The sequence below is a fragment of the Falco naumanni genome, chromosome 3 (genome assembly GCF_017639655.2).
Source record: "Falco naumanni isolate bFalNau1 chromosome 3, bFalNau1.pat, whole genome shotgun sequence".
NCBI classification, from domain to species: domain Eukaryota; kingdom Metazoa; phylum Chordata; class Aves; order Falconiformes; family Falconidae; genus Falco; species Falco naumanni.
The window spans coordinates 66,708,480-66,725,649 of record NC_054056.1 but is presented as its reverse complement, the minus strand read 5'-3'; the positions used below and the strand labels follow the sequence as shown (position 1 = coordinate 66,725,649).

General features: G+C 39.7%; 1 protein-coding gene across 5 annotated transcripts in view; it reads left to right on the top strand.

Moving 5' to 3' along the window:
* Positions 1-3,544, top strand: part of SS18 (SS18 subunit of BAF chromatin remodeling complex) — a 43,603-nt gene extending 40,059 nt beyond the window's left edge. For all 5 annotated transcript variants that reach the window (XM_040586776.1, XM_040586779.1, XM_040586777.1 and 2 more), the window contains one exon: positions 1,854-3,544. In XM_040586776.1, the coding sequence (XP_040442710.1) occupies positions 1,854-1,880 (27 nt within the window). In that variant the 3' untranslated portion in view covers positions 1,881-3,544. The remainder of the gene's footprint in view (positions 1-1,853) is intronic.
* Positions 3,545-17,170: the final 13,626 nt, after the last annotated feature.

Below are 17,170 nucleotides of genomic sequence, written 5' to 3'. Positions count from 1 at the left end.
CGAATGACTAATATGAAAGCTGAGGTTCCTAAATCTCATGGTGGAACATTCATTACTGTTTTGCAATAAAAATGGTTGAACTGATTTTCCACAAACACAGATTCTTTCCAATTGCAGAAGTACCTCAGGTGTGCAGCTAAAGGTTCTTCTGTGGAGTTTCTGTGGAAAGACATGAAGCCTATTCTTGCATAGATTTTTCTCTGAGCATATAAAGCAGTATAAAGGAACACTGAACATGGGAAAGAAGTGACATGAAAATCACCTGCTTCTTTCCTATACCTGCTAAGCTTAAAACAAACAAACAATTAAGAACCACCAAAGCTCCAGGTGTTAGTTGTAGTGGCAGACTCCTGTAGAAAACCTGTCTTCTAATTAAAGGATAAAGCAGAGGTTTTCTTCCTGTAGAAGATACTAAATGTAAAAATACAAGCTTTGCAATATTGAGTCATTCAGAAATTTCATTACAACATACACCTACTTTCCTTAGCATATATAAAGTGGAGATGAACTAAATATAGGTTACGATCAAGTTCTAGTGTTTAAATAAAATACTGATCTGTCAGTAGAAGATCAGTTGAACTTCCATGAACTTTTCCTTGGAAGTAAGAATAGTCATAATTGCCTACGTTTTTAAAGGAGAACAGTTGGCTTCCTTTCTACAGAAACTAGAAAAGACTAGGAAGAAGGAATAAACTCTTTTCAGTGTGGTCGTCTAGAGATGTAATTATAATTATTTAACAGATAAACAAAATGTTTATGCACTGAACTAATAGCTTTCTCCTGCAAATAATAAGTTTCAGGAAAAGTCTTTCTTTATGGCAAATGTAGGGTCAAAGAAACATAATCTTAGTTTGCTGAGTTTCTTCCAGCTTTCTTAGCAGTAAAAGTGGATAACCCTCTCTGCAGGTAGGCTCTACTATTCAAGTTTTTGCAATCTAAGTTCCACTGGGAAACTCAATTATAGAAGACCATTCATACTAGCCATTCCCATAGGAATTGCGCTGCTTAAATTCTCATCTGGCAGCTGTTCTGAAACTCTTTGCCCTGATGCATTGTCATATATACAATGGAAAAAAATTGACATTGCAACATAAAACTGGAGTGTAAAATAATGCCTTACTGTGATGGTACTGAACGTGTCATGGTGGCAGGGCCGCAGTTTGGGGAATGCTCACTTCCTAGCACACCACTTGTTTGTGTAAGCTGTGCGCCCTGTGGTGAAGGATCACAGTAAGCATGTAGCTGTCATCTCTGCCCTCCTCTGCAGTACGTGACATTCTGTCAAAAGAAATCAAGAATTATCAATAAGGGTAATAATAATGAGTATTGGATCTACGAAGTAATTGATTCCCATAGGATATATTGGCACTCTTAGTGTTCACTGGGGTGTGTCTTGGTTTGAGATGCAGGTGTCAGTCCATTCTGTGATGCTTGATATGTGAATATTTTTAGGGGTCTCTGAAAGCAAATTTTCCTAAATTACCTTGAATTTAGGTGACCTTGTCTTTTTGAAATAATTTTCAATGTTTAGGTGGGAAATAATTCCCATCTTTTATTTTTGACAGTGTTCTGCAAATTTCATGGAAGTCTGTTGAATATAAAGGTATACTCTTTTGATCAAATGAGGTTCCTGGCTTTAAATCTGTATCATCAGTCTTACTTTTACATTAAAACACAAAGGATTTTTAGTAAGATGAAACTGTACCACTTATATTAGTTTATAATGTATTGTTATTTGTTTCCACCTTTTAACATCAGAGTTTATTTGGGTGGTCTTCTGATTTCAGCTTTTAGTACAGGAAAATATGAAAATATGCCTTGTGGTCTAATTATATATTTTGAATTTTTTTTAGGGTCAGTATGGAAATTATCAACAGTGAAAAAGTACTCGCATTCCACTAGGCAATTTCTATTAGCAGCCATATTGTCTCCTCAGCACTGTGGACATCTTCCTGAGATGAGAACTTCCCTTTCCATCTAGCTTTTGGAAAAAATTGTGTGGCTGTTTTGTGGTATACAGTCTTTATGGGTTAAATGTTAAAGACTGTAGATTCTTAGAAACTGATTTCACATCTCTACTCTAGATGGCAATATTGGACAGAAAATATGTGACATAACGATTTGCAGTGAGTTGAGAACTGTATGTCAAATAGACTGTTACAGACTGAAAGGTGCAAACAGCTTTGTATGTTTATGAAGGTTATGGGAATTTAATATTTTTTCCACAGATTTTTTTTTTGTAGGGGTAAAGGGGAAATGCACACTTTTTACAGCAGCAATATTTTGTATATTATGTTTTTCATGTGGTGAATATGCAAGACAGTACACTACTCACTGGGCAGGATAAGAAATCTACTGTTAAAAATGGGTAGGGGCATGATAAGTGCTTGATTGTATAAGTCTCAAAATGGTGTACAGTAAAGACAACAGTGAAAAAAGATGGAGAGCATCATACATCACTGGTAGGTTCATGTACAAAGAATGAAAATCCCAGTTATCTAAATGGGAACATAATTAAGACAGTATAATGTAGTCTTGTGCAAAGATTAATTTTTTTAAGCTTTCCAATTTTTCTGAGTGAAGCAGTTTTATAAAAATTGTTTCTAACGTAGTTTGACAATTTTTCTGCAACGTTTTTTGGGTAACAAGATAAATGTTTGGGTTTTATTTCTCAAGTGTTTTGTCACAGCTTTGCATAAGCAAGCTGTAATTCCTCTTAATTGCAATAACAAAGAAAATGACAAGTGTTAATTTTACTTGGCTTGAATATGCAAAGAACTTGAAAAAGAATATGGAGGACAGGACTGTATTGTATAAGTGTATTTTAACCTTTAGTTGAATAATTTTTATGTATCAAAATAGCCTAGAAGACTTCGTAAAACCTATCTAAACTTTCCTAATTGGGAGCTAATATCTTTAGGAAGGGGCATTTTTTGTGTGTGTCCATTTTTATTATTGGTTAACATGAGACCAAGAGATGTTTTATAACATCAAATATAAAACCTGTTGGTGAGGTAAATGCCAAATTTTGAACTGCATTAATGCTTACAGTGTTGCATGTGAGATAGAGGCAGCACCTTGATCAATAGCATAGTACACAAAAAAATTGGGTTTTGAGACTGTCCTGGAACGGTGTATCAGATAAATAGATACTCTGTTGTGCAGGAATATATGCGTTCGAGAATTCCTGGCAATTTTATAAAGGACAAAACTTGAAATTATCCCTGGAGTAAAATAATACTAACTTCTTCAGTTGGTGATGGTATTTGGCCTGGGGGATGGGGGAGAAAAGCTGGTGTTCATAATACAACGTTATACATGGAAGGCAAGATTTTCAAATTGTTAATCACTTTCAAAGGGAAAAAAATGTTCTTAGTCGATAGCAAATACATATCAAGGTTTGAACAGATACAGCATGAAGAACATTATTATGAATGAAATGCTTGTAGGTTCTGTGCCAATTTTCCACCACTGTGTACTTCATTGCTATTTAAAACTGTACTCCATCAATTCTAACGGAAGAATAAATTATTTGTGATTTTAATTTTCTCATTTGTTTCTTTAAATTAGATCCCTATCACTCAGATGTCTCATCTGGAGACTCTGCTGTGGGTTTTTATTTTATAGAAGTTTGGCCAGAATAACCAAACCAAACTGTATTTGCATTCTAGGACTTTATCAAAATTCTCTTGCCATAGCCAAGTTAATTAGAATTAACTGTTCAGTAATCAGCATGTTGTGTAGGTTGTTTGTTACAAAATTTTTCCTCTGAACATGAAGGTCCATGAGGCTATAATCAAGATGACTGAATTAGATAAATGAGTTGAGGAGGCAAAAATGTGTTGAACTCAACCTGGTGTAGATACGTTATCTCATTTGAAATAAGCTCAACTGACATTAAGAAATAATTTGTCTTGCCAGCCCATCTTCTGTTGTCTTATTCTCCTTTTTAATGGAAACTAAAATTGCAATTTTAATAAGCAGAATTTCCTCCAGGGTTTCCCTCCTAGAGACTACTACATTTGCAAGGTTTAATTGTTTTATAACGGTCCTGTTTCGTAAAACTTTTTAATTGGTGGTGACAAAAATTACCTTATTCCTCTGATACTATGCCAGAACAATATGCGAAAGTATTTTTACTAAAATTATATATTAAATAGAACCATTTTTCCCTAAACAAAAAAGAAAGCAGGAATTCATGACAGCACCAGGATGAAATAGCAAGATACAAGGTTCATTTCAGTAATTCATTACTAAATAAAATCAAACCAATAAGACACTAGTAAATAGTGTTACATTTGGCATTTTATATGTAGAAGACCTAAGAGAGAGACTGACACTGCGGATCAGATATATGAACAGAAACGATACAAATCTTTGAAAAGTAAAGGGGAGGATTTGATTAATTCAGCAACTTTCAGTTACAGCGCTGTAAGTTTTGCCATCATATTTGGCTTTTCCTTTTCAGACTGTTTTATTTCCTTTTCTGCTCTGTGAATGACTGGCAGGCAGGAGAACCTAACTCGCTGTTTCAAATGAAATTGACTACACAATGTTGTAGCATAAGAAGCAAACATGCCACTTTATAGTGCAGGATAAATATATCTTTTTGCAAATAATCCTGCTCTTGTTTTCATACCTAAAATTAGTTTTAAATGTTTAATAGATTTTTTTGACAAAATATTCCTGATTAGAGAGGCAAGAACACTTCACTGCAAAATTATCATTGTACTTCTACAGTTATCACCTCACAGGATGCTGAAGCACTTTAATGTGATTTTAAAAAAAAAAAAAACAACAAATCAGACTGAAATTTACAAAATAAATTGCTACATCAGCAAGTCTAGGTGAAATTCAACCAGAAGCCCTGAAGAAGTTTTTAAAAAGTAGCTGATTTTCCTACATGAGCAACAGTTGCTGTATCATAAAATAGAAGCATAAGGGTGAAATCGTAGAATTCATAGAAAGGCTGGGTTTGGAAGGGACATTTTTCACTAGATCAGGTTCCTCAAAGCCCCATCCAGCCTGACCCTGAATTTAACTTCTACATCATCCTCATAAAAGAGCAGATGAAACAGGATAGAAATTATAGTTATTTTGAACAGCATATTTTACACAAAGGTATCTGCAAATATTTTAGATTACAGTAAGTTATAGTTAATCCTATGAAATGAACCTAAACAAACCTTCTGAAGTGAATAGATAGATGGATAAAGCAGTAGGGTTAAAGTAAAATATTTTTTTAAATAGTGTAATAAATGTTTGTTTAAACAAAACAAACAAACCCACCAAAAACCAAACACGCACCCCACACCCCCCTAAAACCCAAACCCCCTGGCCCTTAATCTGCTATAATTACTGTAAAAAATCCTGGCACAATCTGATGGAGTTAATCTTCATTTGTACGTTCACAAAACCTGAAGTTCTTGGAGAAGCTGCTACTGTAAAAGTAAAGCATGCAGTAAGGGGGATTGTGAAGCACTGGAAGTCAGATAAAACACAGGGAGAAGAGGAATAAATGTTAAATATCAAAAATGGAGATGATTATGCCAGGACTCTACTGGGACCACTAATTAACACCAAATAAATTGGAGAAAAAAAATAGATGTTTTAGTAGCAAAATGAGGTGGTAATGGTGCTACTTACATTCTGCAGGACGTAAAACTTTGTGGAAATGCAGTGGAACATAGCAGAACTTAAGAAATTGCTCTTGTTCGCGAATACAACAGAGTAGGTGCCGGGTAGGATAATGCCAGTTTACTCGTATGCAGTTAATCAACTGTCAGGAGAAACAAGTGCAGCTAGCACAGTAAAACTTCTGTTCAGTGGTTATCGGAAGTCACAGTGCTGTCAGAATGTTCAGAAAGCAATGGCACGGAACGCTTAACAAAATACTGTAACACTGATCAGTTTTATCAACACTGAATTACAGTGTTCATCCTTGTCTCCCCCATATCAAAAAAAGCTCAGGTAAAAGGTAAGTGGGTAACGAGTGGTGGAGACCAAATGAAGAAAGTGGAATTCTTGTATTTCAGAAGTCAGTACGTATGAACCAGGGGTGTATAACTGTAATTTTTGTGAGGATATGGACAAGATAAAAATTAAAGGCAGCACCTTTAAAATCTAAAACAGGAAATGCTTTTTACAACATACACAACTGCGAACTCAATCCTCAAGATATTATTGAAGCCAGGGGCTTAGTAGGATGAAGAAAACGGGTATATATATGAGAACATGCACGGTTATAGAAGATCAGATGGAACAGTTTATTTTGAAAGAATTTAAAACCTCATGCTTCACAGCTTTATGCAACAAGCTGCATGCTAGAGTTTGCAAGATAATTTCTGTTGGTGCCTTGACAGTAAATATTGGGAGTATATTTAGTGGGGTTTTTTTATTATAACTTTTACAACCTCACTCTGCAAGATGTGAAGGTCGGCATTATTAGCAGCAGACTGATAGTTTGGGTTGCAGAATTAAACTCAAATGTAGATCTGAATTGGAGTGGCAATGTTTGGAAAATTATTTTTTTCCACTATAGCAAAATACATCACCAAAATGGTATGAATAGTGAAATACTTATGTTTTAAGCTTGCAAGATGCTGGATGCTTTCGTTCAATTCTTTTAAGCTTCCTGTGACACAGGTTTTCAGGGAAAATTCTTGACTAATCTAGCAAAATGTCTTGATTTTCCCTGCCTGAGATCTGATGATTTTTACAGGAATTTTCTCAGTTTTCTATAGATAATGTTTTCTCATTTTTCCATACTATCCTGCACTTGGTCTTAAGAAATGAAAGTAGCTTAGTGTATCCGTGGCTTCACGTATATACACTTTGGGTTTCTGGTGGGGAAGAGCTGTGGGGCTAGAAGGGAAGCTTGCTGGACTAGCCAGAGCTAATAGCCTGTGAACTCCAGAGCACCGCGTTACGTTCACTTGCTTTGACACTTTTTAAACAAATGGCGTAGGTGAATTGCCACATAAATGCTTTTGCATTTTGGTTCATAATTTTCATTTAATCTAAAAGTTAATTTTACACAGCATAAATTCTAATCACCTGCTGCAGTTGGTGCTGCCAGAAATGGGCTGGCACCTTGACACAGGTCCATTACAGAGACTTTTGTAGAGAAATGCCATTTGCTAGGGCAGGCTTGGTAGAAATACGCATTTTGATTTTAGGAAATTAAGTTGCATCAATTGTACCTCCTGCCTGTTTTTTAGCAAACTTCAAATCAAGTGAAGAACGTTTAGCCTCTAGTATGAAGTTGCCGCTTTTACATTTTTCCATAGCTTTTCTCAGCCCAGAGGCTTTAGACTTCCTTTCTGTAGGGCTACAATATAAACAAGCACCACAGTTCTGAGATTTTCTATCTAAATACTGATTACGGCCATACTTGTGAAGATCGTTTCCTGCCAGGCTGATACGGTGTCAATCTCAAAGGGTAATGATCGGTATATCTCTTTCTGCCCAGCTCCCCGCCCCCCCTTCCCCACAATGATACAGATCATTTCAGAGCTAAGTTTTCTTATTTGAGCACCTAGATAACCACACCTATCTGTTTGCTCCCAAGGCTGTTTCCAGCTTGGGTAAAATGTTTGCCTTCTATCGTGAAATATCTTATTTAGAAACTTACTGTTGGGAAAGAAGGGTTCTTCTGCCTTTTTGATTTCTTAAACCTAGACAGCCTGCCCATCCAAACATGACAAAGTATTTGCCAGCTCGACACTGGTTTCAGACTTCTCACCTGCTTTGTGTCTATGTAGGCTCAGGAAAGGTGAGAACATAGCAAAACTGAGGCAGGCATGAAGGTTTCTCTTGCACCGCTAGGTTTTTGGCTGATGACAAGTGGGTGATTTTAGGACTGTGAATAGGCGCTTGGTGGGTACTAGGGTATCTGTAACCACTACAGGTACCTTGTCTGCATGCTAACATGTCTAATGGAGCTTGTGTTCACTGGTGCTTGTTACGGCTGTTGCTGTGCTATTGCTATAAAGACGGTCCTGATACTTCATTACCTCAGCAGCTTAGTTCTGTATGGCCTGTATTATTTGACCTTCAATTTCACATCGCTTCATATTTTCCTGCTCTCTGGCAGCAAACAAGGCAGGCGGAAAAACAGTAGTCTTGTGTGATCCCCACTCTTCTGGGGAAGGAGATTAATGAATTTGACTGCTTCGGTAGTTCTTTTGACTGTTCAGAGACTGGGAATTTAAAATGTGGTAGACCCGAGGTCTGTGGGCCAAGCATGATAGAGATGACCTGCTGACTTAAGTTTTCTTAATAGTCCGCCCTATTACTATTTAAGTGACCACTGACAGCTGGTCACCATTTGAATGAATGCTTGGCAGTATGTCTGCATGACCAGTTTGTATCGTTTTTTTCAAGTGAGCTAGTGGGCCAAAGCACCCTTTGCTGAGCTGCCTACGTTTCCAATGAGAACTGTTGCGCGAGGATGCTGCGGGGTGTCGTGCTGGCTGCTGTCTGTTTGTGTCTTTGCAACACTTTGGCCCAATGGCTCAGTAACTCACAGGCTTTCCCATGTTATGCCATCAGTAGCGCAGTTTGTATATTTGGATGAATATTCAGAAGCTCTCTTCTTCGCTGCTCTTTCTCGTCATGGGACCATGTTGATCATCTATTCTGTTTTTGTGAGCCATGACAGGTCACCTTTTGACCGTACCCATCTTCTGGAAGGGTAGCAGGCAAGGCTCACCTGGAATCCTAACAAAGATGCAAAAGTAGAATGGCTGCTGGAGATACTGAAGATGTCTGTGACAGAGAACAGATAGTTATATATGGAACTGTGCATGTGGATGATAAGATGATGTATATTTCCTCCTTTGGTATGTGTTTGAGACCACCTTCTCCATTGCTACAAAGGGCCTCTAAGCCAAAGAGACAGCTATGAATTAGTGGATTTACATTATACTTATCATTTGGAAGCAGGGCTTTGGGGTGAAGATCTCTATAGGGAACCACTCCCTGAGTTTCTAAAACAGCACACCACCTTCCAAGCACTAGTTCATGTGAGGGAGAGGGTGCCCAAGAGGCTTCCTGCTGTTGCTCAGTGGCCAATGACTTTGGAGTGGGGAAGTCTACTGCAAGGAAGATGGACAGCAAAGTCTGCCTTCTCCTGGCAAAATCCATAAGGTCATGTGGAACCTCACCCAGTGCTGAGTCTTCAATTTCTAGCAGTATGGGCATCTGTGACTACATCAACAAGAAGAGTTTACTACTCCTTTTATATGAGGCTTCATGGATTTCCACAGGTGTACTGACCCGCCCAGGCTGGGACACCTCTCTCCCCCACTGTCTTCTGCACATGTAGATCTTGAGAGCAGGAGAGACTGGTACTCCTTTTTCTCCAGATAAGTGTATATCCAAGAAGAGTAGATCCTTAAGTGCATTCTGGGCAGTGGTGCCAGCAGTCTGTGGCATAGGGTCATGAGGCTGTAAAGGGTCCTTTTATCCACCATACTGTACACTGGTGAATCTGAGAGCTACTTAGCCTTTGAAAGCAAAAAAAATCATGTTTGAGTAAAGGGAGGGTGTAGAAAGCTAGGAACAGAAAGCGATGGCGAGATTTAGAAACATCCACGAGCGTAAAGGCTTCCTTAACGTAACCCAGGAGACTTGCAAGGACAAGGAAGGGTCTGTAACACCAGTGCCAACATGGGGGAAGGGGGGGAGAACTTGATGCTTTCCAATGGCCTTGATGGCTGATGGCATTCTTGGAGGGCAAAATGTCAGATCATAAACTAATGCACATTGGAAGGGACTTAAGGTCTTTAGTCCAATCTCCTGCTCAGAGCTGGGCCAGTTATGAAATCAGATCACGTCTTCATTCAGGTCTTGAAAACCTCCAAGGGTGGAGAGTGTACAACATCCCTGGGCATCACGTTCCCCTGCCTGACTTGCCTCTGTGTGAAAAAGTTCCTCCTTTTAGCAAGTCTGAACCTCTTCCTTCAGCTCATGCCTGTTGTCTCCTGTCCTTCAACCATGTGCTGCCATGAATTACCTGGCTTGGTCTTATTGCTCATCTCCCTTTAGGTGCTTGGAGGCTACTGTTAGGTTGCCTCCAAAACCATCTAATCTCTGCTGAATAAACCCTGTGTCCACAGCCTCTTCTTAAAGGGCAGGTGCTCCATCCCGGTGGCCCTCCACTGAATTTGCTCCACTTCAGCAGTTTATTTGCTGGGAGTGGGACAAGGCTGGCCACAGTACTGCAGGTCCATGCAGGTCCCAATGCACAAGTCAGTCCCTAGCAGTCAAAGATGTTAGTGCCCAGAAACAGAAACTGTCGAGAACCTGAGATTATATAGAAGGAGGTATTAATTTGTAAGGTTAGAGGAGGAACAAGAATGAGGATAGTGAATTGATATGCTCAAAACTCCAGATGCCTGTATATAAATGCAGTAAGTATGGGGCTATACAGAAAGATTCTTAAGTGTATGACCAAAGTTATGACTGTATTGGCATAACAGAAACATGGTTCTATTTATTTATTTATAGGGCTTGAACATTAACATGTACAGGACTTCTTTCAAGAAGGACAACAAATTGAAGAGAGAAGGTGCTTTGTCAGCAAATAAGGCAGTATCTTCTCTGAAGTATGGAAGATTAGCTAATTGAGACTCTTATGGCAAAACAAATGGGAAGAGAGCAAATGCCAGTCATTGTAGTGAGAATTGACTATAGACCTGAAATTACATCTGGCTAAGTTGCACCAGGCCAGTCTGCGGCTGACCAAGCTGTCATCTGAAATGCAGGAGGCGATGGTAATAGGGAACGATAACTGTGCACGCATGTCTCGGGTGGGGCAGGTTCCTAGGAGAGTTTTGATACAGAAGGCATGGGGAAAGCAGCCAAATGGAAGAGGTCTTCTGTGTTCATTCTCACCAATGAAGAGGAATGGCCTCTCAATGCAGAGCTTAAAGGCAGCTCAAGTAAGAGATCATGAGGTGGTAAGAGTTTACTTTTAGAATAGGAAGGAGAGGGGCAGAACCAGTGTTGCGCAGTTTTGCATTGTAGTGTCAAGAATAACTATGGTTGGATTCTCTGATGCTTGACAAGTTGCGCTCTAGCAACAGCCTTTGCTGAGCTGACATATTTATCAAATTTCTTTCATAGCTGGGTTGTTTTGTGACCCTTGTAGGAATGTAATGTCTTGAATATTTCTCTTAGAGCTGAGTGAAATTAGGCAAGATTTGGTTGAAATTTGTCAAGGTCTTCGCTTTTTCTTGGGAAACCTAACGAACAGACTTCCAGAACAAACATGTCTGTAATCTCGGAGAATGAAGAGGAAACGTGTAATGGAAAAAAATCTTACAAAGGAGTGCAGGAGAGCTGGCAAGTCCTTAAAGAAATTACACTGTGGGTAGGTATACAAATTATCCCACTGTAGAGGATCAAGAGTTCATCAGTGCCTTCAAACAAAAGAGTGCACAGAAGGCTCTCTCCCATTGTTAGGGCTGATCTTAAAAGAATAGCACAACACATTGAAATAAAATCAAGGCAAGCCACAAAATGAACTATAACTATTCAGAGATAACGGTAGAAAAGGCTGAGGTGGTCCATTACTTCACAGAGAACAAAAGCTGTAGACAGTGTTGCTGAAGAGTACTCAAGCTTAGGACATCGCTCCTAGACTCGGGTAGGAGTAATCAGTTATAAAAATACCTGATGAGGAACAATTAATTAGGTACACATATCTTTACCATAGTTACAGGAAATTATTAGATTGCTACCCCTATTTCAGGATCAAGGAACTAGTAAGTAACAGCAATAATAATGATACAGTCTGGATTTGTTATCTTAGTGCCCGTATCAGACCAATTTATAGCATGAGGAAAGACAGTGGGCACATTAGAGGTAGGCTCTTGGTGGAGATAATTATCCCCAAATGACTACTGGCAAGAGGTGAGTATGGAGGGATGATGGGTGGATCTCAGAGGGGAATAACATGTATTGATTGTATTTATGAAACACAGTGAGCTGACCACAAGATCTGTAATAGTGTATTGGCTCATTATAGTACAAAACATGTATCGGCTCTAACATAGATTACACCTTTACTTTTAATCCCCACCACCGCTGAGGGAGTCATGAACTTCCAGCAAAGGATCTGACAAGAAGGGAGTAAATAAACGGCCTTGCAGAACTTGCCAGCTGCCACATCCCATGGAAATGGATGCTGGGAAACCAGTAGGTAACACTCTCATTCTGAACATCAGTTGCTGCTGCTATTCAGTTGTACTGTTACTCCTTTTTAACTTCAGAAAACATCCTTCCATTTTAAACTTTGCCTACGCAAATTCATGATGTTACAATTTAGTGGGTCTCATGGTCCCGTGTGATTTTCAGCCCCTTATTAAGCATCAGTACAGGTTTCCCAATCGGTGCTGAGAAACTGTGGCTTTCAGGGAGGTGGGAAGCCAAGTTACCTACCAAACAGGCTGTTCTTAAGCACCACCAATCTTCAGTGGTTTTTTTTCTCCTTTTGATACCGAGGACCTAGTGATGTTCAGGAGGTGTCCCAGCTGGAGCTGCACACAGGCCTGTGTTAAGGAAGTAAGCTGTATCACCATCACAAGGGGAGATAGACACCCTTGCTTGAGCCAGGGGGAAGAGGAGACAAAGGAGCAAAGAGCTGTTACTCTTTCTCTGGAGGAAGAAGCAGGCCTGCTGAGCAGCTGGGGGAACTGCCCTTCCTAGGGTGGGGGGCACTGGGGTGGCACAGCAGAGTCCTTGCAAGACACAGATTCAACAGATACTGTTTTTCAGAGTTCCTTAATTGACGCACACCTACTGCTTTAGACCATGCTAGCTGGTGCGTACGCAAAAGCAAGTACTTCTTCTGAGGTGTGCTGAAAAAATATTTTTGTACCATCTGTGGGTATTTCCAAGCTAGTAAGCACAGAGAATTGGGAGCACTGTGTGTGTGTGTGTGTGATATACAACAACCATGTTATGCGTGTTTTTGCACTTCATGGAACATCTCAGACCACAGGAGCAAAACAACTACTTCTATGTTATCTCCAATCCCCTCATATTTTTAAGAACAACCCTTCAGACTCTCCCTAAAAGGTTTCTGAACACACTTCTAAAGACTGCAGCTCTCTTCAGCAGCTGTAGGTCTACTAAGCCATCAAGACCTAGTACTTTAATTCCAACATCCCACTCTCTAGCAAGCTGTTGAATCTCCATAGCGAAGCTGAGTACTTCAAATCCTGCCAGTTAGAGCTCAGTCCTCGTTCCCACATAAACACAAACATTTTGCAAACATGATCTGATATTAATTACACCCCTGGCACCAAAAGTCAGGATTTCCTGATGCAGCCCACTAATGTAAAATGCATTAGTGAAAATGCTGGCTCCAAGGGGTTAGGTTCTCTAAATAAACACAGCAAAGTTCTTTTTTATTCTCAACTCCCAGGCTATTCTGAAAGACCGATTTCTCCAACAAGAAAAAAAATAAATACTAAAATCCTTCGGTTTTTAATAGGTTATAAATGCCTTTTTTTCTATTCAGTTGCAGGAACTGAATGTCAAGTTGTAGATCAATGAAGTCTGACTCTTTCTTGCCTTAGAATTAAGTCTGTCCAATCTCCTTTCTGTGGTTGTGTGCTTTGTGTTGTGTCTCTTAACAGCATATGGCTGAAGATCAACAGGACAGGGTTGCACTTCTGCGCTAAAGTAGCGATGCTAAAATTCTTGGATAAAGAAAGAAAAGTTCGTAAGAGCTAGGGAATATGATTATGTAAAAAAAACCACCTTAATTTCTAAGGCACTGGCTTAGAATTGTTTTTCTTCCAGTAAAAATGGGAAGGAGGACTCAAACAAAGCCAGCTTGCAACGAATGGGAAGCGTTCAGCTCTGTTAACAAAATATGGCTGTGAGGCCAGTGATTTCCATCTGAGAAATTGCCCGTGTCCTCATTGGCAATACCAGCTTAAGGCATTGCCACCTTCTGCCAGTACCATGGTGCATTGCCTTTGCATTTGCGCCAAGACTTGGACATGAGCTGGAATTTGGTCTGGCTTGAGCAGAAAAATAAGGAAACTTTTTTTTTTTTTTTTAAAAAAAGAACAAGATAAATCCCCCGAGCAATTCCCAGCACTGTTCCAGGCAGTGTTGTCCTGGGACACTTGACAGACATAGTGAACATTGAGAATAAGGGACAGCAGCAGCAGGAGCTAACGTAGACACGGTTGCCCAAAGCTACCTATTGCTGAGCTGCTGCCGCACCCCGAGTGCCAGCAGCAAACCACCGGGGCTGTAACCTTCTGCTCCGCGCCGGCAGCGTTCGCAGGGCAAAGGGCTGCTGGGGGAGCATCCCAGCCTGGGCCAGGACTGGAGAGCATTAGTGAGGGCTGACCTCCACTTCCAGATGTTCTCTTGCCTCTTGCTGGCCACACCACCAGATTCATGAGCTCCTCCAAAGTCCCATGCTGTAAAATTTCCACGCTGGCTAATTAAAGGCAGCCTTGAAATGCCTGTGGGAGATGCCACAGAAGTCATAGACCAACAAGTCATTAGCCACCTTGGACTCTCCTGCCTCACTGATGGCTGGCTCCCCATCCTATTTGTGGCCAGGGTTTTGGAATGGTCTCTAGGAATGAGACCCAAAGTATCCGTCTTTGTTCTGCCTCTTCTGTTGTTTGCTTTTCCCTACCTTTCCCTCCCTAGGGATCGCAGAAAGGGAGTGTGTTCAAGCCCTAGTCTAGCCCTTTTATACAATGTAATGAGACCGAACCAGTAGTGAGCATTTAAATCCGTAAATGGCAGGTACTATAGAACTAGATTGTGAAAATAATGTTTACTCAGTCCTCTTTTTTCAGAGCATCTAAAAATATATGCACCGGTATGATAAGATCAGGTACCGAAACAAGTATCTCATCCCCACCTGATTTGAAACACAAATGCCCGTTTAATATTACTCCGCTACAAATAAATAAATTTGTATCTGAAAATGCTGTCCAGCACGTATAATAAAATCTATTCAGCTGATGGTCCCGTCACATTTATAAGGGCTGAAACCTGCAGTAGGTTGAAAGAAAATTCAATTACAGTTTCAATAGAATACTTGTCCAGATCAAATTTTGTTTGAATCAGCTAACAAGGCACACTTAATTGCTGGAAAAGTGCAACCTATTTTAAAGCAGTTTTCAAATATTAATTCTGAGGGTAAATCCATCTTTTTGTTTCAACAGTTTACGTATGCCATGTTTGGTTACAAATTTAACTTTCTGGATTCCAGCTAAAATGAGAAGCCTTTCTGCCTTGGTATTCTAGCCTTGCATATTTTATTCTTTAGTCAAATCTCATCCTAGAAAATGTTTTATTTTTGTCTTCCATACTTGTGGAGGGATGAGTGAAATAGCAGCTTTGGTCTACTCTAAAATTTTTTCTTAATCCGAAAAAAGTTTGCTGTGCCAGTTTTCCACCAGGGTCAAGATCTAGGAGAGGTGGTAGAGGATTCTAAAATTTTGAAACTAAATACCTCTTTTCTGCACAGAGTTTTCAGAATTCATTCTTTGTCGCACAGGTCTGAAAGGTTAAAAATAACTGTACCTCCTGAGACTTCTCCTGGGCTGTGCTCTTCCCTGGGATTCTGTAAGCTTTTTCCACCCAAACTGGGTCAGCCTCCATACCTAATTTTAAAATCTCTGGGATCCAACACTTTATAAAAATCAATGAGAGCTTTCCCATTATATAATCCCAGCAGTCACATACGATGTGCTCTGGCCTGATTCAGCCGAAGCTCGATTTTATATATCGAAATGGTGATTATTAGTTTTAAAGAGCTGCAAGCTCCTTGTGGAAAATTATGGGGAAGATTCTTCATCTGTGGAGTCTTTGTCTCTTTATGCAGACTCTTTCCTTTTCAAGCAGGAAGACTACAGTTAAAATGAGAATGTTTCCTGACTGAACTTAGGAAACTGTCATTTAAACTAAAGGTTGAGAAAGTACATTTTCTTATGTTTGCTCTGATTGTGTTTGTGATCTCTTTTACTCTCTGAAAATGCAATTACAAGAAATGGTAATGGAGATCACAAATATTGCTTTTCTAGATGTGTTGATACCAGAGTTGCTCATGCAGCTAGCCTGCGAGGTCTGGGAAGAACTCAAGCAATATTAAGTAATATAGGGGACCATAACTATCAGGTCAATGACTAAAGCAAAATGATTTAGGTGTTTATGTAAAATACCTCATTGTTTTTCCAGTCTCTGCTTAGAGAGACTCTTCTTTGCTGTGATACCTACAAAATATATGACAACTGTTTGACTGCTCAGATGCTAAACCAGTGTCCATCACACTTGCCCTTTTTTGTGTTCTGGCTTTTCTGGTGATATCCAGCTGTTTCTAGAGTTAGACTGTGGATTGGAATAAGAAATTTTTTGATCTGTGTTTATGCAGCACCTAGCACAGTGTCGTCTTGATGCATGGCAGGGACTAGAAGATGCTACTGCAAAGCAAATTAACAGTGTCTTTGGGATTTGGGAATGACGTGAAGAATTATTCAAGATGCAGCTCCAGAAAGTAAATGACTAAGTCAAATTGTTAACGATAGCTGTGACAGGCCGCTTGGTAGCCATGCATGGTTTGGAATATTATTGTAAACAATTTGACAAATACTTTAGATAATGAACAAAGTAATAAAAAATCAATGTCTGTTCCCAGATAATTTGTGAAAAGGAAAAAGGAGTCTATTTATCAAATATATTGTTTCTGCAAATAGTTCACCTCATGATTTCAGAGGGGAAATAGGCAGGAAGAGAAAATGAGCTCAAGAAAACAAACATTGGTTTGTATGTCAATATCCCTGTAAATGGCAATGACAGAAGGGAAATACGGCTAATATGATATGGGAACAAAATCATTTCTAAACTGAATATTTTGTTGTGACTCTCCCATACCTCGCCAGCTCCATAACAAAGACAGATCTGAGGGGTCACACGCTGCTGCCTAGCACATGCCGATGCCAGAGCTGGAGCTACAGGAGAGCCCTGGCTGTGCTGCTCCAGTAGCGCTTCCCAGCTCTCCCACTCTTCCAGTTGCCATCCGGCACCATGTATTTCCTTTTGCTCTCCATTTGTCTGCGGCAAATGGGTGTTTGGGAAACAAACAGGCACGTTTCTGAATTCCAGGGTGAACGGCAGGCTGGCT